Source organism: Peromyscus eremicus, chromosome 3 (assembly GCF_949786415.1).
Source record: "Peromyscus eremicus chromosome 3, PerEre_H2_v1, whole genome shotgun sequence".
Lineage (NCBI taxonomy): Eukaryota > Metazoa > Chordata > Mammalia > Rodentia > Cricetidae > Peromyscus > Peromyscus eremicus.
In genome coordinates, this window is record NC_081418.1 from 134,260,711 (window position 1) to 134,288,705 (window position 27,995).

At 42.6% G+C, this 27,995-nt stretch overlaps 1 protein-coding gene across 1 annotated transcript; it reads left to right on the top strand.

The window, feature by feature from the left end:
* The first annotated feature begins 6 nt into the window (after positions 1 to 6).
* Positions 7 to 27,992, top strand: LOC131906499 (C-type lectin domain family 4 member A-like). Its single transcript, XM_059257117.1, has 7 exons — positions 7 to 28; positions 636 to 779; positions 1,852 to 1,968; positions 23,200 to 23,301; positions 25,489 to 25,640; positions 26,543 to 26,655; positions 27,845 to 27,992. The coding sequence occupies exons 1-7, from the start codon at positions 7 to 9 to the stop codon at positions 27,990 to 27,992; spliced, it is 798 nt and encodes a 265-aa protein (XP_059113100.1).
* The last annotated feature ends 3 nt before the right edge of the window (positions 27,993 to 27,995 follow it).

The window sequence follows — 27,995 nt, forward strand, 5'->3', positions numbered from 1 at the left end:
AGGTACATGTGGGAGTGGAAAACACAAGGTGGGAACTTAGTGACTTTCAAGAGAAGGAGGAAATCCTTGCTGGGTTGTGTAAGAACTGGGCTGTCAGAGTTCAGGCAGGTTTAGGGAGTATCCAGGCCTCAGATAGAGCTGTCGTGGATTCTACAGACTGAGCAGGGTGAAGACACTGTCCCCATGAGGTGGGACAGTCTAGGGTGTAAACTAGGTACCTTTGGTTTGAGGAACTCTTCTGTCCATCGGGGCGACTTGAGTGTGGTGTTAAAGGCTCAGGGAGGTCAGGAGGTAGCTCTACAGGGACCAGGAAGGAGTAGGAATCACAGCACAAGACGGGAAACGGAGGCTTTATTGTAGAGGTCAGCTCAGACCGAGTGTCAGAATCTCAACTCTGTGAGAAGTTTGACTTCTCTAATGGCCTGGTTCCTCTTTTCCATTCCTTCCTGTTTTCTTCTCTCCCCCATTGAGTTCTTGGTATTTCTATGATTGTATAATGATACTGGGTGCATTCTCCACCTGTGACTCTCCTTTTGCAGGTCACGGGACTGTATCTCATGGTTTATTCTCAAGGCAGCTATCTGGTATTTCCTCTCATGTTTAGCTGGTATTGGGATAATTTGTTTCTTGTTCAGGACCTATTTTAAAGAAGGGATGGCACACATCTTCTGAGGGCATTGGAAGATTTCTTCTCAACACGTTTTCAGAAAACATTTATATTAACAAGACCCTCATGAATAAACTTGATTTCTCAGACATGGATGCAGACTCTCCTCCAGGTAAGAAAGCATTTTTTTGATGCTCCTAGTGAGTGATGATGTAAAGGACAAAGATGATGTTAGCCACTGGCTATGCCTCTGAGTCACTGGAGTCTCAACCAAGTGTGTTGCCTGTAGACAGATGTGAAAGGTTGTGGGATTGTACAATGGAAAAGGAAGGTGTTGTCTTTTTACCATCTAGAGAAAATCCCACCACCCATGTTATTGTATCTTTTCTACATATAAACACACATAAATAAGTGTAACAAATTATTTCGAAGTTAAACCATGGCATACTGATTTCCCCTTCCATCTGTTGACATGTCATAGTCTGTTGGCATCAAGTTGTTGAGTATCTTCCTTCTCTCCCTCCTGTGATGGGAACAAAATCCAGGACCTCACCCATGGTTGGGAAGTATTGTAACTCTCTTAGAAGTGGTGACTAAAAACGTGGTGACTGTATCACAAAATGTGACTTCTTGACTACTGCATATTTGAAGTTGGAAGCAAGCTGGAAGACTTTAAAAGTATATAATAAATACTATGCAACCATAATAAAACTGATAAAGAAGACATGATAATATAGGATAATGTTCATCCAGACGTGCTGGCACAAGCCTGTTGTCACAAAACTTAGGAGTTAGACGCAGTGGGGTTGTTGTGAGTTTGAGGCCAGCTTGGACCACATAATGCATTCAAAGTCTGCCTGGGGTAAATACCAAGACCCTATCTCAAAAACAAAACAAAGAAATCATAAACTAAAAAAGTCATGATGTAATGTCAAAGAAAATGATGGTACCAAATCAATGTTTATGATGTTCCAATTGTGGAAAATATATATTTATATGTAAAAGCTTTAAACTTGTTGGAAAGATACATACCAAAATACTGACAAGAATCATTCTCAGTGTCAGGAATGAGTGATTTTGTACATATTGTAATGTTTCTATAATTAACCTGATATTTCCTGTTTGCATTTTGCTATTACTTTGAACATCACGTTACTAGTGTTTATCACGCACAAAGAGTAGAATAGGAGAAAGAAGAGGAAATAGGAACAGAGCTGAAGACATGAATTTGGTTTGTCTTTCAGCTCCTCAAAAGAAGACCATGAGTCATGAAAGTTGTCACAGATTCTCCAAGTTGCTCCTCATCTCATTCATAATACTTTTACTGCTATTGAAAATCTTATTCTCAGTTGCTCTGATCAGTAAGTATGCCCCTTGGAGAATTAAACACAGAGAAGAAAAGGGACCCAGTAACCTGAGACAGACACTCTCTGGAGGGATGGATGACATTGGGAATTTCTCTCTGTTTCAGAATAACTCTTCTGTAAAAGTCATTCAATCTCACTGGAGAAGCATGCATTTGTTTGTTGGTGTCACAGAGTGAAATCCTGGGGCATCTGTGTTAGGATCCAGTAAGGAGGACAAACCTGTATTTCCTCATCAGCAGCATTTGGACAGATAGACACCTATATTTTGAATGAGTAGAGAGATTAGAAGACATAGACAGAGCTATTTCTGGGACAGTGCTCCAGTGGAGTTCCTTCTAATCATTTACTTTTTTGTTCCAGATTGTATGAGACATGAATGCTAATTTAGAAAGTAGTGGAATTCTTTATATATTGGCCTTCAATGAAATCCCCATCAAAATCCCAACACAATTCTTCACAGACCTGGAAAGAATAATACTCAACTTCATATGGAAAAACAAAAAACCCAGGATAGCCAAAAGAATCCTGTACAATAACACAACCTCTGGAGGCATCACGATCCCTGACTTCAAGCTCTACTATAGAGCTTCAGTAATAAAAACAGCTTGGTACTGGCATAAAAACCAACATGTGGACCAATGGAATCGAATTGAAGACCCTGACATTAATCCGCACACCTATGAAAAAGAAGCCAAAAGTGCACAATGGAAAAAAGAAAGCATCTTCAACAAATGGTGCTGGCATAACTGGATATCAATATGTAGAAGGCTGAAAATAGATCCATATCTATCACTCTGCACAAAACTTAAGTCCAAGTGGATCAAGGACCTCAACATAAATCCAGCTACTCTGAACCTGCTAGAAGAGAAAGTAGGAAGTAGTCTTGAACGCATTCACATAGGAGATCACTTCTTAAATATAACACCAGTTGCACAGACACTGAGAGAAACAATCAATCAATGGGACCTCTTGAAACTGAGAAGCTTTTGTAGAGCAAAGGATATGATCAACAAGGCAAAGTGACAGCCTACAGAATGGGAAAAGATCTTCACCAACCCCACATCTGACAGAGGACTGATATCCAGAATATATAAGGAACTTAAGAAATTAGACATCAAAATGCCCAACAGTCCAATTAAGAAATGGGCTATAGAACTAAACAGAGAATTCTCAACAGAGGAAACTCAAATGGCTGGAAGACATTTAAGGAGTTGCTCAACATCCCTAATTATCAGGGCAATGCAAATCAAAACAACTCTGAGATACCACCTTATGCCTGTCAGAATGGCTAAGATCAAAAACACTGAAGACACCTTATGCTAGAGAGGATGTGGAGCTAGGGGAACTCTCCTCCACTGCTGGTGGGAATGCAAACTTGTACAACCACTTTGGAAATCAATATGGCGCTTTCTTAGAAAATTGGGAATCAATCTCCCCCAAAATCCAGCTATACCACTCTTGGGCATATACCCAAGGAATGCTCAATCATACCACAAGAGCACTTGTTCAGCTATGTTCATATCAGCATTGTTTGTAATAGCCAGAACATGGAAACAACCTAGATGCCCTTCAACTGAAGAATGGATAAACAAAATGTGGTACATATACACAATGGAATACTACTCAGCAGAGAAAAACAATGACATCATGAGGTTTGCAGACAAATGGATGGATCTAGAAAAAATCATCCTGAGTGAGGCAACCCAGACTCAGAAAGACAAACATGGTATGTACTCACTCATAAGAGGATACTAGATGTGGAACAAGGATGACTGGACTGCTACTCACATCACCAGGGAGGCTACCTGGAAAACAGGACCCCAAGAAAGACACGGGGATTGCCCAATGATGGAGAAATGGATGAGATCTACATGAACAGCCTGGACATGAGTGGGGGTAATGAAGGGCGAGGGTTGAGGGAAAGAGAGCTTGGCGGAGCGGGAGATCCCAGCTGGATCAAGAACAGAGAGGGAGAACAAGGAATAGGAGACCATGATAAATGAAAACCACATGAGAATAGGAAGAAGCAAAGTGCTAGAGAGGCCCACAGAAATCTACAAAGATACCCCCACAACAGACTGCTGGCAATGGTCAAGAGACAGCCTGAACTGACCTATTCTGGCAATGGGATGGTCAAACATCCTAACTGTCGTGCTAGAAATCCCATCCAACTACTGAGGGATCTGGATGCAGAGATCCATGGCTAGGCCCTGGGTGGATCTCTGAGGAGGGTTTTTATGAGCGAGAAATTGTTGAGAGCAAGGTTGGATAAAGCACAGACAAATAGCCAAACGAATGGAAACACATGAACTATGAACCAATGGCTGAGGGGTCACCAACTGGATCAGGCCCTCTGAATGGGTGAGACAGTTGATTGGCCTGGTCTGTTTGGGAGGCATCCAGGCAGTGGGACCGGGTCCTGTGCTCATTGCATGAGTTGGCTGTTTGTAACCTGGGGCCTATGCAGGATTGCTTGGCTCGGCCTGGGAGGGGTACTGGACCTGCCTGGACTGAGTCTACCAGGTTGATTTCAGTCTGCGGGGAAGGCTTTGCCCTGGAGAAGATGGGAATGGGGGGCAGACTGGGGGGAAGGGGAGGGGGACGGGAGGGGGGAGAACAGGGGAATCCGTGGCTGATATGTAGAACTGAATTGTATTGCAAAATAAAAATTAAAAAAAAATTGCATGGGAAATGCTCTGCAGGTGTGAAGCAAGAAGTAAGCACAGGAGGCTAAGAAAAGCTTGGAGCAGATGACACCTAGACCTGTGTGTGCCAGCAATGTTCTAGACATGTGGGGACATAGGAAATATGGGCAAATATAAGTACACATTACTGTCATGTATAGTGCTACATGGAGTGTGTGGGCCAAAAATACCCCCACATTTCCCCAGAGTACTCTTGAGTAGAAAGCAGCAGAAAATATTAGATAGAGGGATAGAGGGGAGAGAAAAAGATAGACAATACAGGATATCCTCGAATGGGCCTGGATCCTAATCCGTCAGGCCCTGACTGTCTTTGACTTAGGGTTTTTAAAGGAATACCAATGGGTGGAGCAAAAGACCTTGCCCAGCACAGCCAAGTGGAGACCATCTCAGACACCTGGTACTCAGGCCTGTGATCCAATCATCCTCTTTATGCAGACCTGCTGGGTAAAGCTGCTAGGAAACCTACATGGGCTCCAACAATGGAGAACTAAGCATGAAACTGTAGGGGCAGACAAAACTGGACTCAGATCACAAAGCAGTGCATACCATATTACACAGGCATCCACTCTTAATGTTATTTTTTCAGAAGCTGTTGCTCAACCACTAACCAACTTAAAATTTAGTATGTTAATTGAACTATTTATTTAATTCTTTCTTGGTGGCTTAGCCGAGACCGGTCTCTCTTGGAGATTCCATGGTCCTAGGTGAACTTACTCTTTCTCATGGAGTCATACATCAGTAACAGACAACCCAGCTTCCCATGGCAACTTCATACTTTCAGGAAGGATGGTGACAGTAAGCCAAGCCCAACATGGAGCGCACACACATTTGCCTTTGTGTAATTTAGTGGCCAAAGAACTCTCAACGGCAGCTCAGATGAGGTGATGTAGACATAGACCAGTCTCTTGAGAAGGGAACTCCAAAGGCATAGTCTAAATGGATATTTATATAGGGAAGGTTGAGAAGTGTGTTCAGTTTTGAAACATGCCACAGTCACGGAGATTCACTGAAGAATGTGAAGCAGGGCATGAAAAAATTAAAACTGACTTAGAGAAGTTTGCTCTTATAGAGATGTGAATATGAAGGGAAAGAGAAATTAGGACGTTGATTCAGAAACCGTTTGAGCAGCACTAGGGATTTGATCCAAAGATCATGTGAGTGATGCACAGGAGAAGAGATAAGTTGGACCAAAAGGATGTGATGTTTTGGTCAATTATTGATAGCTGAGAATTAGGAAGGAGATATGACTTTAATATTCTGATTTCATAAAGTCAGCAATCATGAAGTTATTTGAAGAGGAAGAAGATGAGTAGCAGGTTTGAGTTGGAATAAGATGATTTAAGTTTTGTTTATGTTCGCCTAAATCTCAGATGCACAGTTTAGTTGATTCATATTAACATGTTTTAGGAAGGAGGTGTACATTTTAGAAGACCTTTGCTTATAGGCAGTAGATAACAAAAACAGACTAAAAAACAAAACAACCACTTCTACTCCCCACCCCAACCCCAACAACCCAGGACAATGAATATCACTAAGGAAGAGGAATTTGGAGGAGAAAGAGAGATACAGAAGGAACTGGGTGCAATGTTCTGTTTTAAGAGATGTGGGTGTAGAAGAAAACAGGTAGGAAAGAGCACAGGAAACAGCAGCAAGCAGGACAAGGCAAAACTGGGGGGAGCCACTGTTTCCCAATTGTTAAGGAGGAAGAGAAGGTGAACAGGAGAATGTGCACCATCACTGTCCCAGGCACTCCCTCACTGCTTCCTGACAGACACAATGGTGTACATGACAGACACCCAACACTCAACCCATATGACACTAATTTAGTTCAATACCAGGGATAAATAAAGCACAAGTTTGAGTATTTTGTTTATACATGTGAAGTGCTCTATCTGCATGTATGACTTCCTGCCACAACAGGGCATCAGATTCCACTAGAGATGGTTGTGAGTCACCATGTGGTTGCTGGGAATTCAACTCAAGACCTTTGTATGAGCATCCAGTGTTCTTAACCACTAAGCCATCTCTCCAGCAAGTTTCAATATTTCATGCTTGTGTTACAATAGTACCTCTTTTCTACTGATGGGGCTAATGGTCTATTTTGAAACCGAAACAAAACATCTCCTGAGCAAACAGGAAAGGTGCTATTCTCATTGATCCTGGCTCCCAAATAATAAATGTGGAAAGAAGCTGAACAGAATTACAGTGACCCGTAGACAGACTCTTAGGACATACACAAATGAGAAATATTTGTTGTTGGACGTCACTTAAACAGTGTGAACGACTTATTTTAGTGTATGTGAGATATGATAATTTAGAAATATGTTTTGCTGAGAGGGTGAAACCTTGAGCATTTGTGGTTGGAGTGAAGTGGTGTGTAGGGATATTTATCGCTATGGAAATAGTCAATAGCTCAATAATTAAACAGGACTTTAATTCTGTCATATCTGGTTTCTTTCCTTGCAGCACCTCAGTTACTTAGTAACTTACTGAATAAAGAATGGTGTAGGGAGGGCAAGGCAGGTGTCTGTGGAAGGATCAGGTGTGGGGCAACAATGGTCTGGTTCAGGGTCTGGGTGACGGTGCTGAGGGCTGGCCTGACAGCAGAACTGGAGCCCAAGCATTGAGGGGAATGTCAGCATGCTGGTGAGAAAGTGTCTGGATTCAGGAGAGAGTCTCCAAGCAGCAGTCTAGTGTGAGACATCAGAGCCTGAGAGGTGAGGAGGGCAGCTATGCTGTGGAATGGTCACTTGTAGGGAGTCTGTGCTCCAGCCTGGTCAGGAGAGTATGAACTCACTGGGCACTTCCTATGGGGAGTCAGAACTGCAAATAGGAGAGGAGAGGGTCCTGATGGAGGAACTGGGCAATTGGACAAGTGAGGAGTGCACGTGTGTAGAGTGAGGAGTGCACCTGTGTATAGTGAGGAGTTCACCTGTGTATAGTGAGGAGTGCACCTGTGTAGAGTGAGGAGTTCACCTGTGTATAGTGAGGAGTGCACCTGTGTATAGTGAGGAGTGCACCTGTGTAGAGTGAGCAGTGCACGTGTGTATAGTGAGGAGTGCACCTGTGTAGAGTGAGGAGTGTACCTGTGTAGAGTGAGCAGTGCACGTGTGTATAGTGAGGAGTGCACCTGTGTAGAGTGAGCAGTTCACCTGTGTATAGTGAGGAGTGCACCTGTGTATAGTGAGGAGTGCACCTGTGTAGAGTGAGGAGTGTACCTGTGTAGAGTGAGGAGTGCACCTGTGTAGAGTGAGGAGTGCACCTGTGTATAATGAGGAGTGCACCTGTGTATAGTGAGGAGTGCACCTGTGTAGAGAGTGAGGAGTGCACCTGTGTAGAGTGAGGAGAGCACATGTGCCCTCTCATGGTGAGTAATGTACCCAGACATAGTGAGGAGGGCAGCTGTCCATACTGGGTTGGATTCAGAGACACAGAAAATTGAAAGGATCTTCTTTGCAGAGGGTAGACCAGGCATGTGTAAAGCGTATTCCTACGTTGGACCTCAGTGTGGAACCTTAGTGTCTAGTAGGGTGAGGAGAGCATCCTTGCCTGGTTGTGGATGTCCTGGCATTGGGTGCAGTGGTCAAATAGGCGGAGGAGAGTGTCTGTGCAGAAGGCAGAGCTGGTGTGGGTTTCAGAGACTGGCAAGGTAAGGATGCTGTCTACCTGGAGAGATAGCTCTGTATGGCCACTCAGTACCTTCCAGGGGGATGAGGGCTTCTGCACATGGAGGTGACCTTGGTGGAGTGCTAAAGCCTCAGGGTGTAAGTGGAGACTCCTCAGGGATTAGCACCAGGAGTCAGCACAAAAGACTGGTGAAGGAGCCTTTCCTCAGTTGTGACATGAGACCTTCAGCAAGATGTCTGGTCCTGAGAGGGAACACCCAGGAAAGGAAGGAAGGCATCAGTTCAGGGGACACAGGCTTGACCTGAAGTTTTAAATTAGTTTCCTAGGGTTTTCCACCTTGGAGCTATTCATAAAAACATCTCAATCTAACCTTAAGTTATTTTTTTAAGGCTGTGTTTCAGCTATGATGCACTCTGAGACCTATGAACACATCTCCCAACAATAAGATTAGAAGAATTTAAGCTAGCTGAGCTTCTGGGACTCAATTGTTTTTCTTAATCAATAACCTAAGCCACAGTCTATATGGTTCCTCAATAGAAACTCATGTATTCTAGCTGTATGACACTTCCTTGTTTTGTTTTTCATCCTCGGCAGCCTCTGCTTTATCAGAGGCAGGGGCAACATTTTATCCCACCTTTACCTATGTTAACTTTTCCACTAAACTAACCTCTATCATAACCCCTTACTATATTTGTTAAAACTACTCAATCATCAAAATCCTATTTCAACTAACACTATTATTATATAAAATAATTGCTTAGGAGGAAATCATCTTCAAAATAATCCACAGGTAAAACTTAACTCTCTGAGTAAAACTGTCCAGTAGAACCAGATGTTACCAAGAGATGACCATACTGCATTAAGGGCAGTAGGGATCTCTCTATGCCCATTCACACCATGCCAGATACCAGAGAAAAATGGCAGCAGCAAAGATGGAAATGCACAGCAGTAGCAAGAGACATTCTGGGGCTGAGGTTCTCAGGGCTATGCTTATTTGAGATTCACTCATGAGGATTTTTTTTGTGGGTCTGCTTCCCGAAACTTAACTGTCACCTGCTGCTACCTTGACAGGGCCACTGGCACATTTGCATAGAGAACACACACATACACACACACACACACACACACACACACACAAACACACAAACACACTTTGTTTGTGTTTTTTGTGTTTCTAGATTTTCTCATGCTTTTGTATGAAAGGCACATAGTTGAGTGAGGGGCTTGTTAAATTTCGAAAACAAAATCAAATTAGTCCAATTATTACCAGCTGATGTGCCTTTTTTGCTAAAATTGCTTGGTGATCAAATATAGTGATTAATTCCTTGTGCCCATTTCTGCCCTCATTTTCCTGATATAAACCAAGAAACAAAAAACCTGTTGCTGAATGGGTATGCACCCTGAGGGTTTAAAGTAGAGATTACTGACTGTTTTTCAAATACAAAAGTTTAGATTTGTGATTCTTCAAAGATTTCTTTTAAGATTACATTTTGTGACAAATAATAAAATAATTGGTTCTTTCTTTGTAACTGCAAAATGCAGCCTGCTAGTAAAAGAACTGGCTGAGAAAAAAAACCCTGATTGCTTACACTCTGTTAATCGATAACGAGTTACTTGGAGGTGAATGCACGTGGGTTCTTGGGATGATTTTGTTTAATCATGTAAGGGAGATGAAACACATGTTTTTACCTGTATTCATTGTAATCATTCACTTGAAAAATAGAATGTAACCACATTGTAATTTTTATATTGCCTGAAAGATTTTGCTGGGGTATAAAGTTGTAAGGGCAATAAAATCAAGTTAGCCAGAATGAAGACATCAAGAGAGACAGAGGGACATTTATGGATAGAGGTAAGGAGAGAAATGAAGAACTGAGAGAGATGATAGAAAGATCCTCTCTCTCTCTCTCTCTCTCTCTGTGTGTGTGTGTGTGTGTGTGTGTGTGTGTGTGTGTGTGTATGTTCCCTCTCTAACAGATAAAAAAGTCCAGGATTCCTGGTTCTGTAGGCTCTCCCTCAAGCCCTGTGCTGCTGGAGGCTGGTTCTCAAGGCAGCAAAACACGTGCTGTTTACTTATTATGTGTATGAACATGGGAGCAGCCTGAGGAGATTTCAAGAAGGGAAGTGTTTGGAAGAGTTGGAGGCTGAGCATGTGGGTATGAGCTGGAAGACGTCTGCAGGAGGAACTCAAATGATCCCATTATTAGCAACTACCTTAAGTTCCCCTCTGGTATATTATGATCCATTAATTCTCCCAACTGTTCCCAACAGTGCTGTGAATCCAGGAAGCTCCTGCTAAGCAGTGCAGGGATCAAGGGAAGAGAGGCATGAGGAGAGAGACAGCCTCCTCTCACAGCTGCTAACCAGAGCTGTGTCAGGATGTGGCCAGTGGCCCAGTGAGTGGAGAGTGCCCATGAGTGAGTTATGAAGACAGTGGGAAGCAGAGAGCTCAGGAGAGCAGCTTCAGAAGACCAGGATGTGTGAGCTTTGCCTTCCCCCTGCAGGAGGCAGCTGAGTGGGAAGTGGGAGCCCACACAATGGAGAAGGGTCAATGGTCCTCTAGAATGTGGTGTTAGAACTTGCTGTTCAGTCAAAATGGATGTTGTCATGCCTTAAGTGTTTTCAAATGTTGTCCGGTTTGTCTCAAACCATGTTTGCATATAGAAGCACATGAATTTATGTTTGCTGCAGAGTATCTTAGGACAGAGTTCTCTCATAACGTGGTTTCTCTTCTCCTCTTCTTCACATGTCTTTCCTTCCCCCTTTGAGTTCCCACTTTATAGTATTTGTGTATTGGGTTGAGTAGGTTTGAATGCTACAACTCTTATTTTCTTGTTTTAAGATGTTGCATCTCTGTATGTGGTCTGAGTGATTCTGTGTTGTGGTTTCTCATTCTCATGTGGTATATCCCAGCAGGAAATCTCTCTTCTCTTATACAATTGTATCACCATGGTACTGTAGTCCCAAATTTTAAGATAGGGAACTGAGAATACCAGAAATTAAATTACTTGTCCAAGGTATGATAAATAGAAGGTGTGTATACTTTAGTTAGTTCCTCAGGCTGTAAATCATTCCATTTAAGAAGATCAGATGGACACACGAGCTCACAGAGACTGTGACAGCTACATTAGACCTGCACAAGCTCAAGTCAGACCAAATCCCAGCATGAAGGAGGGGACGTGGGCACAGAGTCCCACCCCTAACAGAGATGCTCTTCCCATTGATGGCTTCTGGAGGGGAAAACCAGCTTTCCCTAGTGGAGTGTCACTAGGTATATGAACCACACTCCAGGGCAGGCCCCATGCTCAGGAGCAGTTGACAAACACAAATGGACTCCATGTATTTGTTCTTTTAATGAGAGAAAAAAGAACATGAAGTTGGGTGGGTAGGGAGCTTGGGAAAGATCCAGAAGAAGGTGAGGATGGGAAAGAATATGATCAAAATATATTGTATTAAGATCTCAAAGAGTAAATAAAAATGTTATTTAGAAAAGGATAAAACTATTGGCCCATAGTACTGATGGGAAATATTTTCATCAATTAAGAAAGTTTTAGAAAGGGTGTAGGAATGATCAAATAGAGGTGAGCCTTTGGAATACTTGCCTTCATATTACATAATACAATAAGGTGCTGTGGGCTCAGTTTTCAAGGGAGAGCCAGAGATTCAAGTGGAGGAGAAGCTGCATGCCTAGTGGGGGAGGAGTAATTTGGGCACACATGACCTTGATTTCCACAAAGTTCACTCCCAGCTTTCAGACCCCTATTGCCTGTATCCCTTTTCAAAGTAATTATTGAGAGAATTACTCTCATCTTTTTCTCTTTGAGACTCTGGCACTCAGAGGAACCCAGTGGCAAGAACGGATTTTATGTTGTGCTAAATTATCACCCAAACATTAAAGGATGAGGCTGAAGTGACATCTCTTATGATGGTTATTATAGGTCAGTTTGTGAGATGATGCAGCTGTCTTATGAAGCAAACATTCTCTATGGACACATGACGTGGTTGGAGTGGAATCCATAATCATGGAGATAGCTAGAGAGGTCCTCCTTTGGTCCCCTTAGGGATCAAACATAGGTGCTTGGAATGGTGTTAGTAAGCCTGGGTCTTAGTAATTTCTCTCTCTCTCTCTCTCTCTCTCTCTCTCTCTCTCTCTCTCTCTCTCTCTCTCCCTCTCTCTCTGGAGTGAGGGTCTCACTATGTAGCTCTGGCTGTCCTAGAACTCACTATGTAGACCAGGCTAGTCTCATACTTACAAAGATCCTCCTGCCTTTCCTTCTCTAGTTCTGGGATTAAAGATATTTGACCCTAAACCCAGACTCTTAGTAAAATCTCCATGTCTGCAGAATTTTAGTCAGCTGGGTCACAGACTCTTCCATTTATGAGAACATTGGCTCACATTTGTCCTCATTCATCCATTTTCTCATTCATAAAAGAAGCATTTTCTCCCTGCCAGCTAGAGACCCTTTTGTGCACACACAGAATGCACATGTGTCTCTCTGCTAAGGTCTGTCTGATGCTAAGGTTTTACTTACTGATTGGATGCTGTGATTCTGCCCCATCTGCCGTTTGTCTTTCCTCTTTGGCTTTGTTGATGTATAACTGACAAATAAACTTCTGTATGCTTAAGATATCGATGTGCTGATCTGATGTACGTATATACTAGAAAATGATTATAGGTTAGCCAACACATGCATTACTGAAGGCAGTGGCCATTTATTTGTGTTTGTGCAGAAAGAACACTTAAGGTCTTCCTGAACAAATTCCTGTCACGCTGTAATACTATTGACTGTTGTCACCACGGTGCACATTGGTCTCCAGAACTTCTCTTGGTCTAAATTTTCAGTTCACCATCACCATCCTATTTCTCCCAACACCCAGGTCCTTGAAATTGCTGTTGACTTTCTTCCTGTGAGATTTCCTTGTGAAGATTCCACACAGAAGTGGGATCTTATCTACACATGGCCATCCCAATGTGACCCCAGAGTTCCTGCAACTGTGCCTTTCATTAGCTGCTCATTTCCTGACCACAATCAAACTCAAGTTCTTTCTATGCAGGTTTCAGTTCCATGTGTTTTCAGATTTACAATTTCACTTCCCAGAGAAGAAGGTGCACAATAATTCTGGTGGGACTTTTTTTGTTCCCTAGACAGAGTTTCTCTATGTAGTTCTGGCTGTCCTAGAACTTACTCTGTAGACCAGGATGGCCTCAAACTCAGAGATCTCTCTCCCAAGTACCTGGATTAAAGGTGTGGGAAATCACAGCCTGACATCTGGGGGGACTTTTACTTTGTTGAAAGTGAGCTTTCCCCATTATTGTTTCTACAACAGAGATGGGACAAAGGAAGCAGAAAGGTCCCCCTTCACTAAGCTCCTCTGACAGCACGGTAGAGTGAACTTGAACTGTAACATCGCCCCAGTACTCAGTTCTGGAGCCTCCACTCTACTCTGTATTTTATGTGCTCTTTAATTTTTCTCAGAGCACCTTTAAATACACAGATATGTCACAAAATTAAATAGGGTCTGTGTTTACAGGGTGATATTAAACTGAAAACTACCTAGGGGAGCCCAGGTCAATGAATGGACCTGTAAAAAACACTTAATCGTCTGTTACTTTAAGCCCCAGGGTTTGGATAATTCATCAGCCCCCTCAACTGAAATAAGTTTTTAATTGTACTACATGTTTCGAACTAAGATTATGCAAAGCACATTCAATCACCTTCTATTTCTACAAAGTTGAACAATTTCTAATGTACCAAACACCCCTTAATATCATGATCGTCCTGCTCTGGTCTTGAGTGCTGGGATCAGGTGCTGCCAAGTAATGGGAAACAAGTGTCACTTTTGGTTCAGAAGTGGAGCAGAGGTGTCAGGAGAGGAGAGACCTGTGGTTTGTGATTTAAACCACACTGGGGCAACAGGGAACTGTTTTAATCCAGCCTTTCTCAGACAATTCCCACAATTTCAGGGCAGGGAATTTTCTCCATGGACTAGAGAGGAGCTGTTAGTGTTCTTGGAGGGAAGGGGTCAGGAGCCAGGAGGATTCTGATCACCTGAGCCCATCCCAGGAGCCCAGTCTCCTGTCACGTGGAGCCCATGCTTTCCAACAGCAGCTGTTTCCGGTGTGTGTGGGGGGGGAGCTGCTACATCTGCCTGAAATATTCGGAGCTTGGGTTTAACTGCAGATGATGTCCTGTTTTAGCTCTGACTCTTGCTAGAACAAGCCCAGGGGAAAGGACAAGCCTCCAAGGGAAGGCTAGGACAGTGGCCCGGTTGAGTGTCTTAGCTCCCAGACCTACTTCTCTGGAAAAACATCTGTGGGAGGGGCTGGGCCAGGCTTTCCTTTTCTGCTACTGGAGTCTAAGAAATGTTTGCTCAGACTTACTGTTATTACTTGTGCACTGGTTTCTGATTGGTTGAACTGCTGTGCATTGGAGAGGCTTCTGCAATCTCTCGACCTTCCTATGCAGCTCATTTGCTCATTTTGCAGAATAGCCAGTATTTCCAAGCATCCCTGTGAGTGTCTGGGGTCAGATACTGAAACTTGGCTTTCTGTCTCTTGCATAGCCTCAGCTGGACTTGATGCCTGAAAAGGCACCCAGCAGCAAAAGCTGCTCAGACCACAGACGACATGTGCAGCATACACAGCGAGATGGGAAAGTGCTGGGCACCGGGCTGCTTCCTTTGACCCTAAGGTCCACACAGTGGGGAGGAGGGGAGACCCCAATAGTACCACCAGCCACTGGGGCTCCATTTCCAGCTCCCCAGGAACTGCAGGAAGCATACTGTGTGAACATGTAGTACGAGGCTGCCACCAAGTCAGAGCCTCTGTCTTGGATGAGCACTGGGTGGGAGCAGGGAGAGTGGTGAACCAGGTGGAGAAGGGCGTGGTCACCCTCCTCCCCAGCAGAACTCAGATCTTTTGGTCTGTGTAGCGCTTGGCTTCTCAACTTGTGGGTCACAGTCTCTGGGATGTTTGAATGACCCTTTCACCGGGGTTACCAAAGACCTTTGGAAAACGCAGCTATTTACATTGATACATAACAATAGCAAAATTACAGTTATGAATTAGCAACAAATATAATTTTATAGTTGGGGGTTACCACAAAATGAGGAGCCGTATTAAAGTGTCACATTGTTAGCAAAGTGGAGAACTGCTGGTGTAGCGCCCTCAGGGATGCTGAGCACAGGAGGGCACTGCCGCGCGAAGCCCTTCCCTCTGTCCAGGCCAGGATCCTGCCGCCATGTGCGACTGCTCTCACTTGCGTCTGTTGAGGCCTCAGGGACTGTGTACACTGCCCCTCACCCTGCTGGCCCTCTGCACACAGCTCAGGGTTCGCTGGATTGGGTGGCCCTATCAGGCTAAACACTGCATACTGACACCTCAACAGCTCTTCCTGTGCAGGAAGGTGCAGCCTCTTCCTCCAAGAACCTCTGACTGGCTAGGTCTGAGCATGCTTTCCACTCACAGGAAAGCACCACTCAGAACCGGGAGTCTGCAGAGCCTGTGTGCTCTGGCCTCTCTACCACTTAGCTGATGCGTCCCGAGGATCTCACGATGACTGCAGGTTGCATGACCCAGCCACTGAGTACTTAACAGCAGACACCGCATTCTTCAACCCTTAACTTTCACCATTTGCTTTTAAAGAATTTCAGTTCTTTACAGAAGTTCTCAATATTGATTTATTCTCATGGCACATTAAACACACTCATTTTAAACTGTAAATCTGAAGAAAACCCACCTCCATGTATTTTGAGCTCCATAAACTTATTATTTCTTTGCATTTTTTTTCTGTTTGTTTTCAGTTCTTTTGAGACAAGGTTTCTCTGTGTGTGTGTTTTTTTTTTCTTTTTTCTTTTTGGAGCCTATCCTAGAACTCGCTCAGTAAACCAGGCTGGCCTTGAACTCATAGTGATCCACCTGGCTAAGCCTACTGAGTGCTGGGATTAAAAGCATGTGCCACCACTGCCCAGCTTAAACACATTTTTACGTATCTATTGGCCATCTGTATTTCATCCTTTGAGAACTCTCCGTTCAGTTCATGACTCCTGTTGGGAAAGATTTTCCCCCCGTATCCTGTAAGCTGTCTCTCCATCCCAATAAATGTTTCTTTTGCTGTTTATACCACATTTTTGAGGATGCTGTTAGCAGTCTTTTAGCTAGATAAGTAAAGTGATTAGAAGTAGTTTGCATAATTCTCTGTGGAGGAATTAAACTTCGATGCTCTTGACACATTTTCCTGTGGGACCTACAGTGTAGGTAGGCTGTCTTTCTACCTAATTACAGGTTTCGGCAAGTGAAGGCCATTGACCAATGTTATATGAATGACTTTTTAATGACCACTATATTATTCATTTGTGTGTGTGTGTGTGTGTGTGTGTGTGTGTGTGTGTGTGTGTGTGTGTAGATGGACATGGAAGTTAGGACAACCTGTAGAACATGGTTCTCTCTTATGTTTAGGGATTGAAGTTGGGTGATCAGGCTTGGTAGCAAACACCTATACCTGCTGAGCCATATTCCTAGCCCTGACCACAATATTAAAAGAGTGGAGTACATTGCATGTTCAACTATGCTGTGGTTGTGGCTCCAGAATGAGGATATGCACAAAAGCATCTAAGCAGAATTAATTATCCTTAAGCAGACCCTAAGCACAAGCAAAATGTGATCAAGAAATAAGTGTTTGATGCTGTAAGCCAGTTAGGTACTGGGATAGTTGATCATACAGTATATTTCATGCACAATGTGATTTTTTTCCTAGGGAGATAGAGGTAACTTTAGAACTCAATTTTTTATAAGGAATTTGAATGATAGAGACTCTGGAATAAGTGGTTACAGATGAGAGGGTGTCTTTGAATGAATCACTGGTTCTCTGAACCACATATGGAGAACTGGTAATTCTCTTGTTCATCTTTTATCCTTTAAAAATACTATTTTCCCTTTCCTTATTAAATAATGCAATTTCGAGTGAAGCATTATACAGGACAAGGCAGGGTAGGCGTTCATGGTAGGGTAGGGTGTGGGGAGTCAATGATCTGTCTGTGCAGAGGGCTGGTTTGACAGCAGAATTGGAGCCTGAGCAGTGAGGGGAAATGTGTCTTGAATGGGGAGTGAGTCCACAAGCAGCAGCCTGGTGTGAGACTTCAGAGCCTGAGAGGTGACAAGGTCAGCTGTGTCTGAGAGTGGACAGGTGCAGAGCCTCTGAGGTCAAGCAGGGTGAGAAGACATCCATGCTTGAGGCCACTTCTTGTGGGAAGTCAGAACCCTGAATGAGTGAGTGAGCAGAGGGTCCTCAAGGCCAGCCTAGTGTGACACCTCAGCACTTGGACGAGGCGAGAGTGGGCCCCAGTGCAGTGTTAGCTCCAAGTCAGATTGGGGTACGGAGGTCTCAGCAGACTGAGGGGAAGTTCACAGAGTGTAAACTGTCATGGGTTCCAGGAACCAGGCAAGGTAGAGAGTGTGGGAGTGGAAAACACAAGGTGGGAACTCAGTGACTTTCAAGAGAAAGAGAAAATCCTTGCTGGGGTGTGGAAGAACTGGGTGTCAGAGCTCAGGCGGGTTAAGGGGGGTATCCATGCCACAGATAGAGCTGTCGTGGGTTCCAGAGACTGAACAGAATGAAGACACTGTACTCATGAGGTGGGACAGTCTAGGGTGTATACTAGGTGTCTTTCTGTTTAAGAATGCTTCTGTCCATGGAGCAACTTGAGTGTGGTGTTAAAGCCTCAGGTAGGTGAAGAGGCAGCTCTACAGGGACCAGGAAGGAGTAGGAATCACAGCACAAGACGGGAAATGGAGGCTTTATTGTAGAGGTCAGCTCAGACCGAGTGTCAGAATCTTAACTCTGTGAGAAGTTTGACTTCTCTAATGGCCTGGTTCCTCTTTTCCATTCCTTCCTGTTTTCTTCTCTCCCCCATTGAGTTCTTGGTATCTCTATGATTGTATAATGATCCTGGGTGCATTCTCCACCTGCGATTCTCCCTTCGCAGGTCAGGAGAAGGGACCTCATGCTGCATGCTCAGGGCAGCTGTCTGTTACTGCCTCTCATCTCTAGCTGGTATCGGGATAATTTGTTTCTCGTTTAGGACCTGTTTTAAAGAAGGGATGACACACATCTTCTGAGGGCATTGGAAGATTTCTTCTCAACACGTTTTCAGAAACATTTAAATTAACAAGACCCTCATGAATAAACTTGATTTCTCAGACATGAATGCAGACTCTCCTCCAGGTAAGAAACCATTTTCTGCTGCTCTTAGTGATGAAGTGAAGGACAAAGATGATGTTAGCCGCTGGCCATGCCTCTGGGTCACTGGAGTCTCAACCAAGTGTGTTGCCTGTAGACAGATGTGAAAGGTTGTGGGATTGTACAATGGAGAAGGAAGGTGTTGTCTTTTACCATTTAGAGAAAATTCCACCACCCATGTTATTGTATCTTTTCTACATATAAACACACATAAATATGTGTAACAAATTGTTTCAAAGTTAAACCATGTCATACTGATTTCCCCCTCCATCTGGTGACATAGTCTGTTGGCATCCAGGTGTTGAGTAGTTTCTTTCACTCTCTCCCTCCTGTGATGGGGGTAGAACCCAGGACCTCACCCATGGTTGGGAAGTATTGAAACTCTCTTAGAAGTGGTGACTAAAAACATTGGTGACTTTATTATAAAATGTGACTTCTTGACTAATGCATATTTGAAGTTGGAAGCAAGCTGGAAGACTTTAGAAGTATATAATAAAATACTATGCAACCATAATAAAACTGATAAGGAAGATATAATATAGAATAATGTTCATCCAGATGTGCTGGCACAAGTTTGTAATCACAAAACTCAGGAGTTAGAGGCAGTGGGGTTACTGTGAGTTTGAGGCCAGCTTGGACTATATAATGCATTCAAAGTCTGCCTGGAGTACATACCAAGACCCTGTCTCAAAATAAAACCAAAAAATATAAACTAAAAAAATCGTGATATATTGTCAAATAAAATGATGGTCACAAACCAGTGGTTAATGATGTTCCAGTTGTGGAAAATATATATTTATATGTAAAAGCTTTAAACTTGTTGGAAAGATACATACCAAAATACTGACAACAATCCTTCTCAGTGTCAGGAATGAGTGATTTTGTACATATTGTAATGTTTCTATAATTAACCTGATATTTCCTGTTTGCATTTTCCTATAATTTCAAACATCATGTTACTAGTGTTTATCATGCACAAAAAGAGTAGAATAGGAGAAAGAAGAGGAAATAGGAACAGAGCTGAAGACATGAATTTGGTTTGTCTTTCAGGTCCTCGAAAGAAGACCATGAGTCATGAAAGTTGTCACAGATTCTCCAAGTTGCTCCTCACCTCATTCATAATACTTTTACTGCTATTGAAAATCTTATTCTCAGTTGCCCTGATCAGTAAGTATGCCCCTTGGAGAATTAAACACAGAGAAGGAAAGGGACTCATTAGACAGAAGGTGATCCAGTAACCTGAGACAGACACTCTCTGGAGAGATGGATGACACTGGGAATTTCCCTCTGTTTCAGAATAACTCTTCAAAAAAGTCATTCACTCTCACTGGAGAAGCATGCATTTGTTTGTTGGTGTCACAGAGTGAAATCCTGGGGCATCTGTGTTAGGATCCAGTAACTAGAACAAGCCTGTATTTCCTCATCATCAGCATTTGGACGCAGAGACATCTATATTTCAGAATGAGTAGAGGCTTAGAAGACATGGACAGAGCTATTCCAGGGACAGTGCTCCAGTGCAGTCCCTTCTAATCATTTATTTTCTGTTTGAAATTATGTGACAACTGAAAGCTAATTTAGAAAATAGTGGAATTCTTTGTACATTGGCCTTCAAATTTATCAAAAACATAAATGTATAAACTATATTTTCATGTAGATGTTTTATTTATTCATGCAATAATTAGTAATATCCATTTACTATGCATTGGGCAGCATGTCAGAGAGTCCAGAAATAGCTACAATCCCCAGTCTTAGAAAATTTAGAGAGCAGTCAAGTGAACCAGTGCTTAAAAAATTGCATGGGAAATGCTGTGCAGGTTAGAAGTAAGGAGTAAGCACAGGGGGCTAAGAAAAGCTTGGAGCAGATGACACCTAGACCTGTGTGTGCCAGCAATGTCCTAGACATGTGGGGGCGTGGGAAATACGGGCAAACATAAGTACACATTAATGTCATGTATAGTGCTACATGGAGTGTGGGGGCCATTACACCCCCACATTTCCTCAGAGTACTCTTGAGTAGAAGCAGCAGAAAATATTAGATAGAAGGATAGAGGGGAGAGAAAAAGATAGAAAATATAGGCTATCCTCGTGTGAGCCTGGATCCTAATCCATTGGGCCCTGACTGTCTCTGCCCTAGGGTTTTTAAAGGAATGCCAATGGGTGGAGCAAAAGACCTCCCCAGCACAGCCAAGTGCAGACCATCTCAGACACCTGGTACTCAGGCCTGTGATCCAATCATCCTCTTTATGCAGACCTGCTGGGTAAAGCTGCTAGGAAACCTACATGGGCTCCAACAATGGAGAACTAAGCATGAAACTGTAGGGGCAGACAAAACTGGACTCAGATCACAAAACAGTGCATACCATGTTACACAGGCATCCACTCTTAATGTTATTTCATTTAGTTGTTGCTCAACCATTAACCAACATGAAACTTAGTATGTTAATTGAACTATTTATTTAATTCTTTCTTGGTGGCTTAGCCGAGACTGTTCTGTCTTGGAGATTCCCATGGTCCTAGGTGAACTTACTCTTTCTCATGGAGTCATACATCAGTAACAGACAACCCAGCTTCCCATGGTCACTTCAGACTTTCAGGAATGATGGTGGCAGTAAGCCAAGCCCAACATGGAGTGCACACACATTTGCCTTTGTGTATTTTAGTGGCCAAAGAACTCTTAAAGGCAGCTCAGATGAGGTGATGTAGACATAGACCAGTCTCTTGAGAAGAGAACTGCAAAGGCATAGTCTAAATGGATATTCATATAGGGAAGGTTGAGAAGTGTGTCCAGTTTTGTAATGTGCCCCAGTCATGGAGATTCATTGAAGAATGTGAAGCAGGACTTGATAAAATTAAAACTGACTTAGAGAAGCTTGCTCTTATAGAGATGTGAAAATGAAGGGAAGGAGAAATTAGTACGCTGATTCATAATCCATTTGAGCAGCACTAGGGGTTTGGTCGAAATATCATGCTAGTGATGCACTGGAGAAGAGATAAGTTGGACCAAAAGGATGTGATGTTTTGGTCAATTATTGATAGCTGAGAATTAGGAAGGAGATATGACTTTAATATTTTGATTTCATAAAGTCAGCAATGATGAAGTTATTTGAAGAGGAAGAAGGTGAATTGCATGTTTGAGTTGAATTATGATGATTTAAGTTTTGTTTATGCTCACCTATATCTCAGATGCACAATTTAGTTGATGCATATTAACATGTTTTAGGAAAGAGGTGTACAATTTTTTTTTTTTTTTGGTTTTTCGAGACAGGGTTTCTCTGTGTAGCTTTGCGCCTTTCCTGGAACTCACTTGGTAGCCCAGGCTGGCCTCGAACTCACAGAGATCCACCTGGCTCTGCCTCCCGAGTGCTGGGATAAAGGCGTGCGCCACCACCGCCCGGCGAGGTGTACATTTTAGAAGACCTTTGCTTATAGGCAGTAGATAACAAAAACAGACTGAAAAGCAGAATAATCATTTCTATTCTCCACCCCCACCCCACCAACCTAGGACAGTGAATATCACTAAGGAAGAGGAATTTGGAGGAGAAAGAGAAATACAGAAGGAACTGAATGCAAAGTTCCGTTTCAAGAGAGGTGGGTGTAGAAGGAAACAGGTAGGAAAGAGCACAGGAAACAGCAGCAAGCAGGACCAAGCAAAACAGGAGGGAGTCACTGTCTCCCAAGAGTTAAGGAGGAAGAGAAGCAGGCAGGGTCATGTGAGAAGTCCCACAGGAAGATGACTGATCAGTAGACAGGAGGAGCCATTGACATCTACTTCAGGAATGTTTGGTAAATGAGCAGAAGGGAAAGCCAGGAACTCCAGGAACAAGTGGGAGATGAGGAGGAGAAGAAAGAAAATTCAATTTCTAGAGGAATGGTGAGTTAGTTTTAAGTTAGGAACTCCTTGAAAGTGTGGGGACCCCGAGAAGTCAGAGCTGGGGTGGAGGGAGATACAGGAAAGAAGAGGACGAAAACAAAGTCCTTTTGATCAGTGTCGGTCTTTTATAACTTCCGTGCTCAGGTAACCTGGAACTGCTCTGAGTTAGCTCATTTCTCCCTCACGTTTCCTGGGGTGCATACATACTTAATAGAACTTATCATCTAAGATGTAGTCTTTATTGTACCCTCCATTAATTGTTGAAAAGTCCCCAGGATTATGGTTCTGTCCTGTCTTTCTAGATCTTCCTAAAAATATCTGTGGTCATAAATTACTAGGAGCAGGGTAATACTGGCTGTGAGGGATTGTAAAAATATCTCTATTTGTGGTAAGGTCTCATGTAGCCCAGGCTAGCTATAAACTAACTAACTATCTAACTAACTAAATAATCAACTAACCAACAACTAAGTTACCAACTAAGTTAACCAACCAGCCAACTAAACTCAACTAACTAGCTAGCTAAACCAACCAAACAAGTATAGTAACTTGCATAGTTAAGGATGACCTGAAACTTCCATTCTTCCTCACTCTAATACCCAAGTGTTAGGACCACAGGCTCCACACTCTGTGGTGATGGAGAATCTGTCCCACGCAGGCTCTAACGACTCAGGTAACTGGACATTTATAGGTTTTGTTTCTACAAAGAATGTAGGAAGGTAAAAGTAAAAAAAAAAAAAAGTCTTAGCACTACCAGAAAAATGAATTGTTTTATTCTGTTTTACAGCTTTGTTTAAACAACATACTCAGCTTCCTGATGAAAAAGCAATTACGAAAGAACTGAATTACACTGACTTGGAGTGTACAAAACAGCATTCACCCTCGAAAGGTAAAACTTAATGTGCCTAAAATCAGCATTTCCAACACGATTCTCAGGTAGATCCATCAGCAACGAGCTCTATGGAGACATGACTTCATACCACACACTCAGTACCAGCTGCCTGTGGAGTCATTTTTAGAAGTCTCCAGTCAGACATAATTGGGATGTGTGCCCCCTAGTGTCAAGAAAGAAGAGTTTCAAGGAGGGAGAAGCAATACTAGGCTGAGTAGAATTTTATTAGAAACAGAAAAGAGCTCCAGAAAGAATAAAGCAAATCTGCTGGTGTGAATGTGAGCTTCTCCAGGGACTCATGCTCAATGGTGTGTGTTTAAGATTTAATTTAATTAATATATGTATATATGCACGTGCCTGTGTGTGGGTTGGTGTATGTGAGTGCACAGCCTGTAGAGGCAGAAGAGGGTGTCAGATCCCTGGAGTTGGAGTTGGATGTGGTTGTGAGTCACAGGTTGGGGGTGCTGGGAACTGAACTCCAGTCCTCTCTGAGAGTAGTACACACTCTTAACCACTGAGGCATTTCTGCAGTCCCTCAAGTGTTTTCATGAGTGTGTGTGTATAGTGATCTTGTTGCACTCTCAGTTACAGTGTCTACAAAGTGTAATTTACTCAAGATTTGAATAGAGAATTTGTGTTTCTAGTAAACTAAACTGGAAGGTGGACTGATGAACGTGTATTACTTAGATTTCGGAAAGAGAGGGAAGTGCTTAAGGCTATCCATCACTTTGGTCCCGAGTAAGCAGTTTCTTGACTGTCTTTGACATCTGTTACTGAGGTGTGTTTGGAATACACCGTCTGACCCTAAATAGGCAATTTGTTTACTGTTTTTGTCAACAGACCTTTTGGGAAACACGTGTCTCCCTAGACCATTTGAGCTTGTCTGGGGTTCCTGCCTTTCTCAGCAGATCTCCCTCTCTTCACTCACTGGATTCTTTGCTGTAAAGCAGCCTGCAGTTCCATTCAGGGAGTCTTTGCCTATGCCTACATCTTGATCTCTTGTCTTTATTTTTTTCTGTAACAATTTCAGGGTCGCAGACCTCACAGTAAGGTGTTTAATCCATTTAGAGTCTATTTTGAAGTCAACTTTTACACAGAATGCCTATGGATCTAGCTTCATTCTTCTGCACATCGGTACCTAGTTTTCCCTGCACAGTTTGTTGAAGAGCTTATCTTCCTCCGATAAGTATTTCTAGTGAAAAGTCCGGTGGCTGTAGCTTTGGGGTTCATGTTTGTGGTTCTCTTTTGTGTTCGTTGATCAATGTGTGTACTTTTGTTGTGGTACCATGCTCTATAGTGTAGCCTGAAGTCAGGTCTGGTGATACCTCCAACATCATTCTTTTTCCTTCAGGATTGCTCTGGCTCTCTAGCATTTTTTGCATTTCTATATGATTTTTTGAGATTGTTTTGTCCATCTATCTTATGAAGAATCTTGGAATTTCTATGGGCACTCATTCATCTGTACACATTCAGGGTTTTAACGTGAGATTTTACTTTTCTGTTTCATTTCAGTTTTTCTGCCCTTGAGAGTTCACTGATATCTCTGTTACCTTCAGGATACAATTAACAACCTGAAATACTTCAAATATATTTTCAGATAAAAATTTCCATTCAGCTCTTTATATCATTTTTTTGTTGATGATTAACATATTTTTAAAACGTGTTTCAGAATGTTTTTTTTTTTTCTTGAAACTTCTGTCATGGCGTTTTAAAGTTTTTAGATAAACCTATAGTTTTGTTATCTTGATTGTTGTAATATATTGACTACCACTTTTATCATCACTAATTAAAAATATCTGTCTGCTAACTCTGTAATTTTGCTACCTGGGTTAATGTTATCTATTGCTTTCATGTACAAATATGTATATATTTATGTAATATGAAAACTTTCTTGTTCCTGGTATGATGAGTTCTATTCTTTGATGACCCAGACTGTTTGGCATTATGTCCTCAGTGTCTGAGTGTTCTTACACTCTGTTTTCCTGACAGCACCCCAGTAGGACAATGGGGCCTTGAAGTTGGTGTCCACAGAGGTAGACTTGGGTTGCCAGGCATCTGAGGGGAGAGGGGCTCCTTGTTGTATCTGAAGAAGTCAGGAGACTCAGCTTCCATGTGGTCTCTACATCAGGCAGCTTTTAAAATGACTTTATGACATTGCACTTACATTTCCTTCTTCTCCCAAAGACAAAGTCTGGAGCTGTTGCCCAAAGGACTGGAAGCCATTTAGTTCCCACTGCTACTTCACTTCGAATGACTCAGCATCTTGGAGAGAGAGTGAGGAGAAGTGCTCCAGCATGGGTGCTCATCTGATGGTGATCCACAGCCAGGAAGAGCAGGTGCATCCTGGGAGAGAGTGGGGCCTGGGCCTGGCCTGCTGTCTGCCCCTTTTTACCAAGAGGGAGTTTTGTTGACATGGGTGTTGCTGATGTGGCAGAAGGCTTTCCATCAGGAAGCCAGAAAGGTTGCTTCAACCTTGGCATTCTACACCTTGTCCCTGCTTCAGTGAAGCTGAACAACCCACAAGGAACCATGGCAACAGAAATGCAACCTCTGAGGGTGGAGGGAAGGATGAAATGTTTCTGCCTGAAAGAGCAGTTTGTGATTTCAGCACTCTAATGCTTCCTGTAGTACCCACTGCCTAACAGAGGAGGGCGCAGAGCTGACTAGGGAAAGAGGATCAAATCAGGACAGTCACAGCCAATCATCAGAAATGAAATATCTGTGCTTATGAATGGAGAATGCTTAAATCTGCTAAATTCTATCATGTACAATTTTCAAGAATGGTGCTGGGGAAGAAAAGAGGGGAGTGAGTCTGAGATGAGAATTCATTATGATCATGGACAGAGATTGTTTCCAGTGTGATGGAAATCAGGCCTCTGAGTGATGACTTTGTGTCCTGGTCAGCTGGAGAAGATGGCAATCCTGGGGGTGGGGTGGCTCTTCTATTCCTTGATCCTTTTTTTGTCTTCTCATCTCTGTGTGACCAGAAAAAGTCAGTCAAAGTATCACAGTGTACCTCTAAAATATATAGTTAGTGAGTATTGGTCTATAATTTGAAAACTGTTGAGGGGCCTAGAGAGATGAATAGGATTTGATTATTATATATTTCCACATGTGCATCATATTGGACCTATAATTTTGTATAGTTAAAGTAACTTTAAAAGATCTTATAAATATTCTATAATTGAAAAAGAAGCTTTTGATCCAGGCTGAATGCTTTCTCTCTCTTTCCTCTTAGGATTTCATCACCAATATCCTGGATCCTAATGCTGTTTATTATATTGGGCTTTCTGATCCAGGTCATCGACAGTGGCAATGGGTTGATCAGACACCATACAATGAAAATTCTACGTGAGTTTAGAGTTACTTTGAGGAGTCCTGTGTCCTGCAGCATGAGAAGACTTTATTGTGTTCCAGCTGTTGGTTATGAAACTAAAACATCTCACTGGTGGTGTGCATGCTGGGGATGGAGTTACTTTTTTCCCCATTTCCTCATCAAGGAGTCCTATGAGACACATGTCACTGATACTCTAGGAGAGATGAGGAAATTGAGTTTGAGAGTGTAGCATGATATGTATCTAGGTCACCCAACCAAGGTGTTACACCATGGTGGGTTTTATTATGCTTTCAGACTTTCTACATATTTAACAATAGGATTTAATTTATATTTATTTGTGTGTATATCTGTGTCTCTCTTGAGGGTGTGCCATGTGCATGTGGGTGCCCATGGAGCCCAGGAGAGGATGTTGGATTCCTCAGAGCTGAGGTCACATGCGGTGTGACTGTGCCAATAGGTGTGCTGGGAACAGAACTCGCACACTTTCTGCCAAAGCACAAGCACTTTTGACTTTTGAGTCATCTCCCGAACTCTCATTTATAGCATTATAATAAAAATTAATGACAAGATCATAACTGATTATTTCTCATAAATCAAAAGCCAGCATTCTGATATTGTTATGTGTTGTATTTATATAATTATTTAAAAACTCTAGTATCTTAGTATGTTCTCATATTCTATCCTGATTTCTGTTGTGAGATATAGGTAGTGATGTTATTCTCATTCTCAGTCTTCAGAGAAGAAAAATAGGAATCGAGGATGTTAAATTACTTGTCCTAGATATTAGAAATAAGTAGAGTATCTAGATATTTTAAACATCTTTTCAGTCTCTAAAATAAGACTATTGTAAAGTTAAAAAAAACCCTTTATTAAAACACAAGAATAAGGAGAGACCTTTTCATCATATAAGGAAGCACATGGAATGACAGTCCCTGGGTACCAAGACCTAGAGATGAAGTAGAATAAAGTAGCCTCTGGGATGTGTTCTGGGAGAACAGTTAGGTAACAAGCTAAGAGAATATTGAGTGCAGTGGCCCTGTTTTCCAGGGACATGTCAGACGTGGGTGGTGGAGACAGTTGATTTGTACACACCTGAATCTGCTTTCCACAAATTCCCACCACATCTTCATGCTTGCTTACTCTTGTTTTCTCTTTCCCAGCATCACTGTGGGAAACACCCTGATGCTCTTTCCTCCCTTCCAGGTTCTGGCACCCAGGGCAACCCAATAATAAGAACGACAACGAAGAATGTGTCGTAGTTTATCATCCGTCTTCTAGTTGGGGCTGGAATGACATCCCTTGCAGTTGTATGCGGAAGTCAGTTTGTCAGATGAAGAAAATATATTTATGAATC

Excerpts from the sequence above, each read along its gene's own strand:
- LOC131906499 (XM_059257117.1), top strand. The coding sequence starts at position 7 with ATGTGGGAGTGGAAAACACAAG. Across the intron at positions 29-635 it reads GTGGGAGTGGAAAACACAAG|GACCTATTTTAAAGAAGGGA; the intron begins GTGGGAACTTAG and ends TTTCTTGTTCAG. Across the intron at positions 1,969-23,199 it reads ATTCTCAGTTGCTCTGATCA|CTTTGTTTAAACAACATACT; the intron begins GTAAGTATGCCC and ends TCTGTTTTACAG.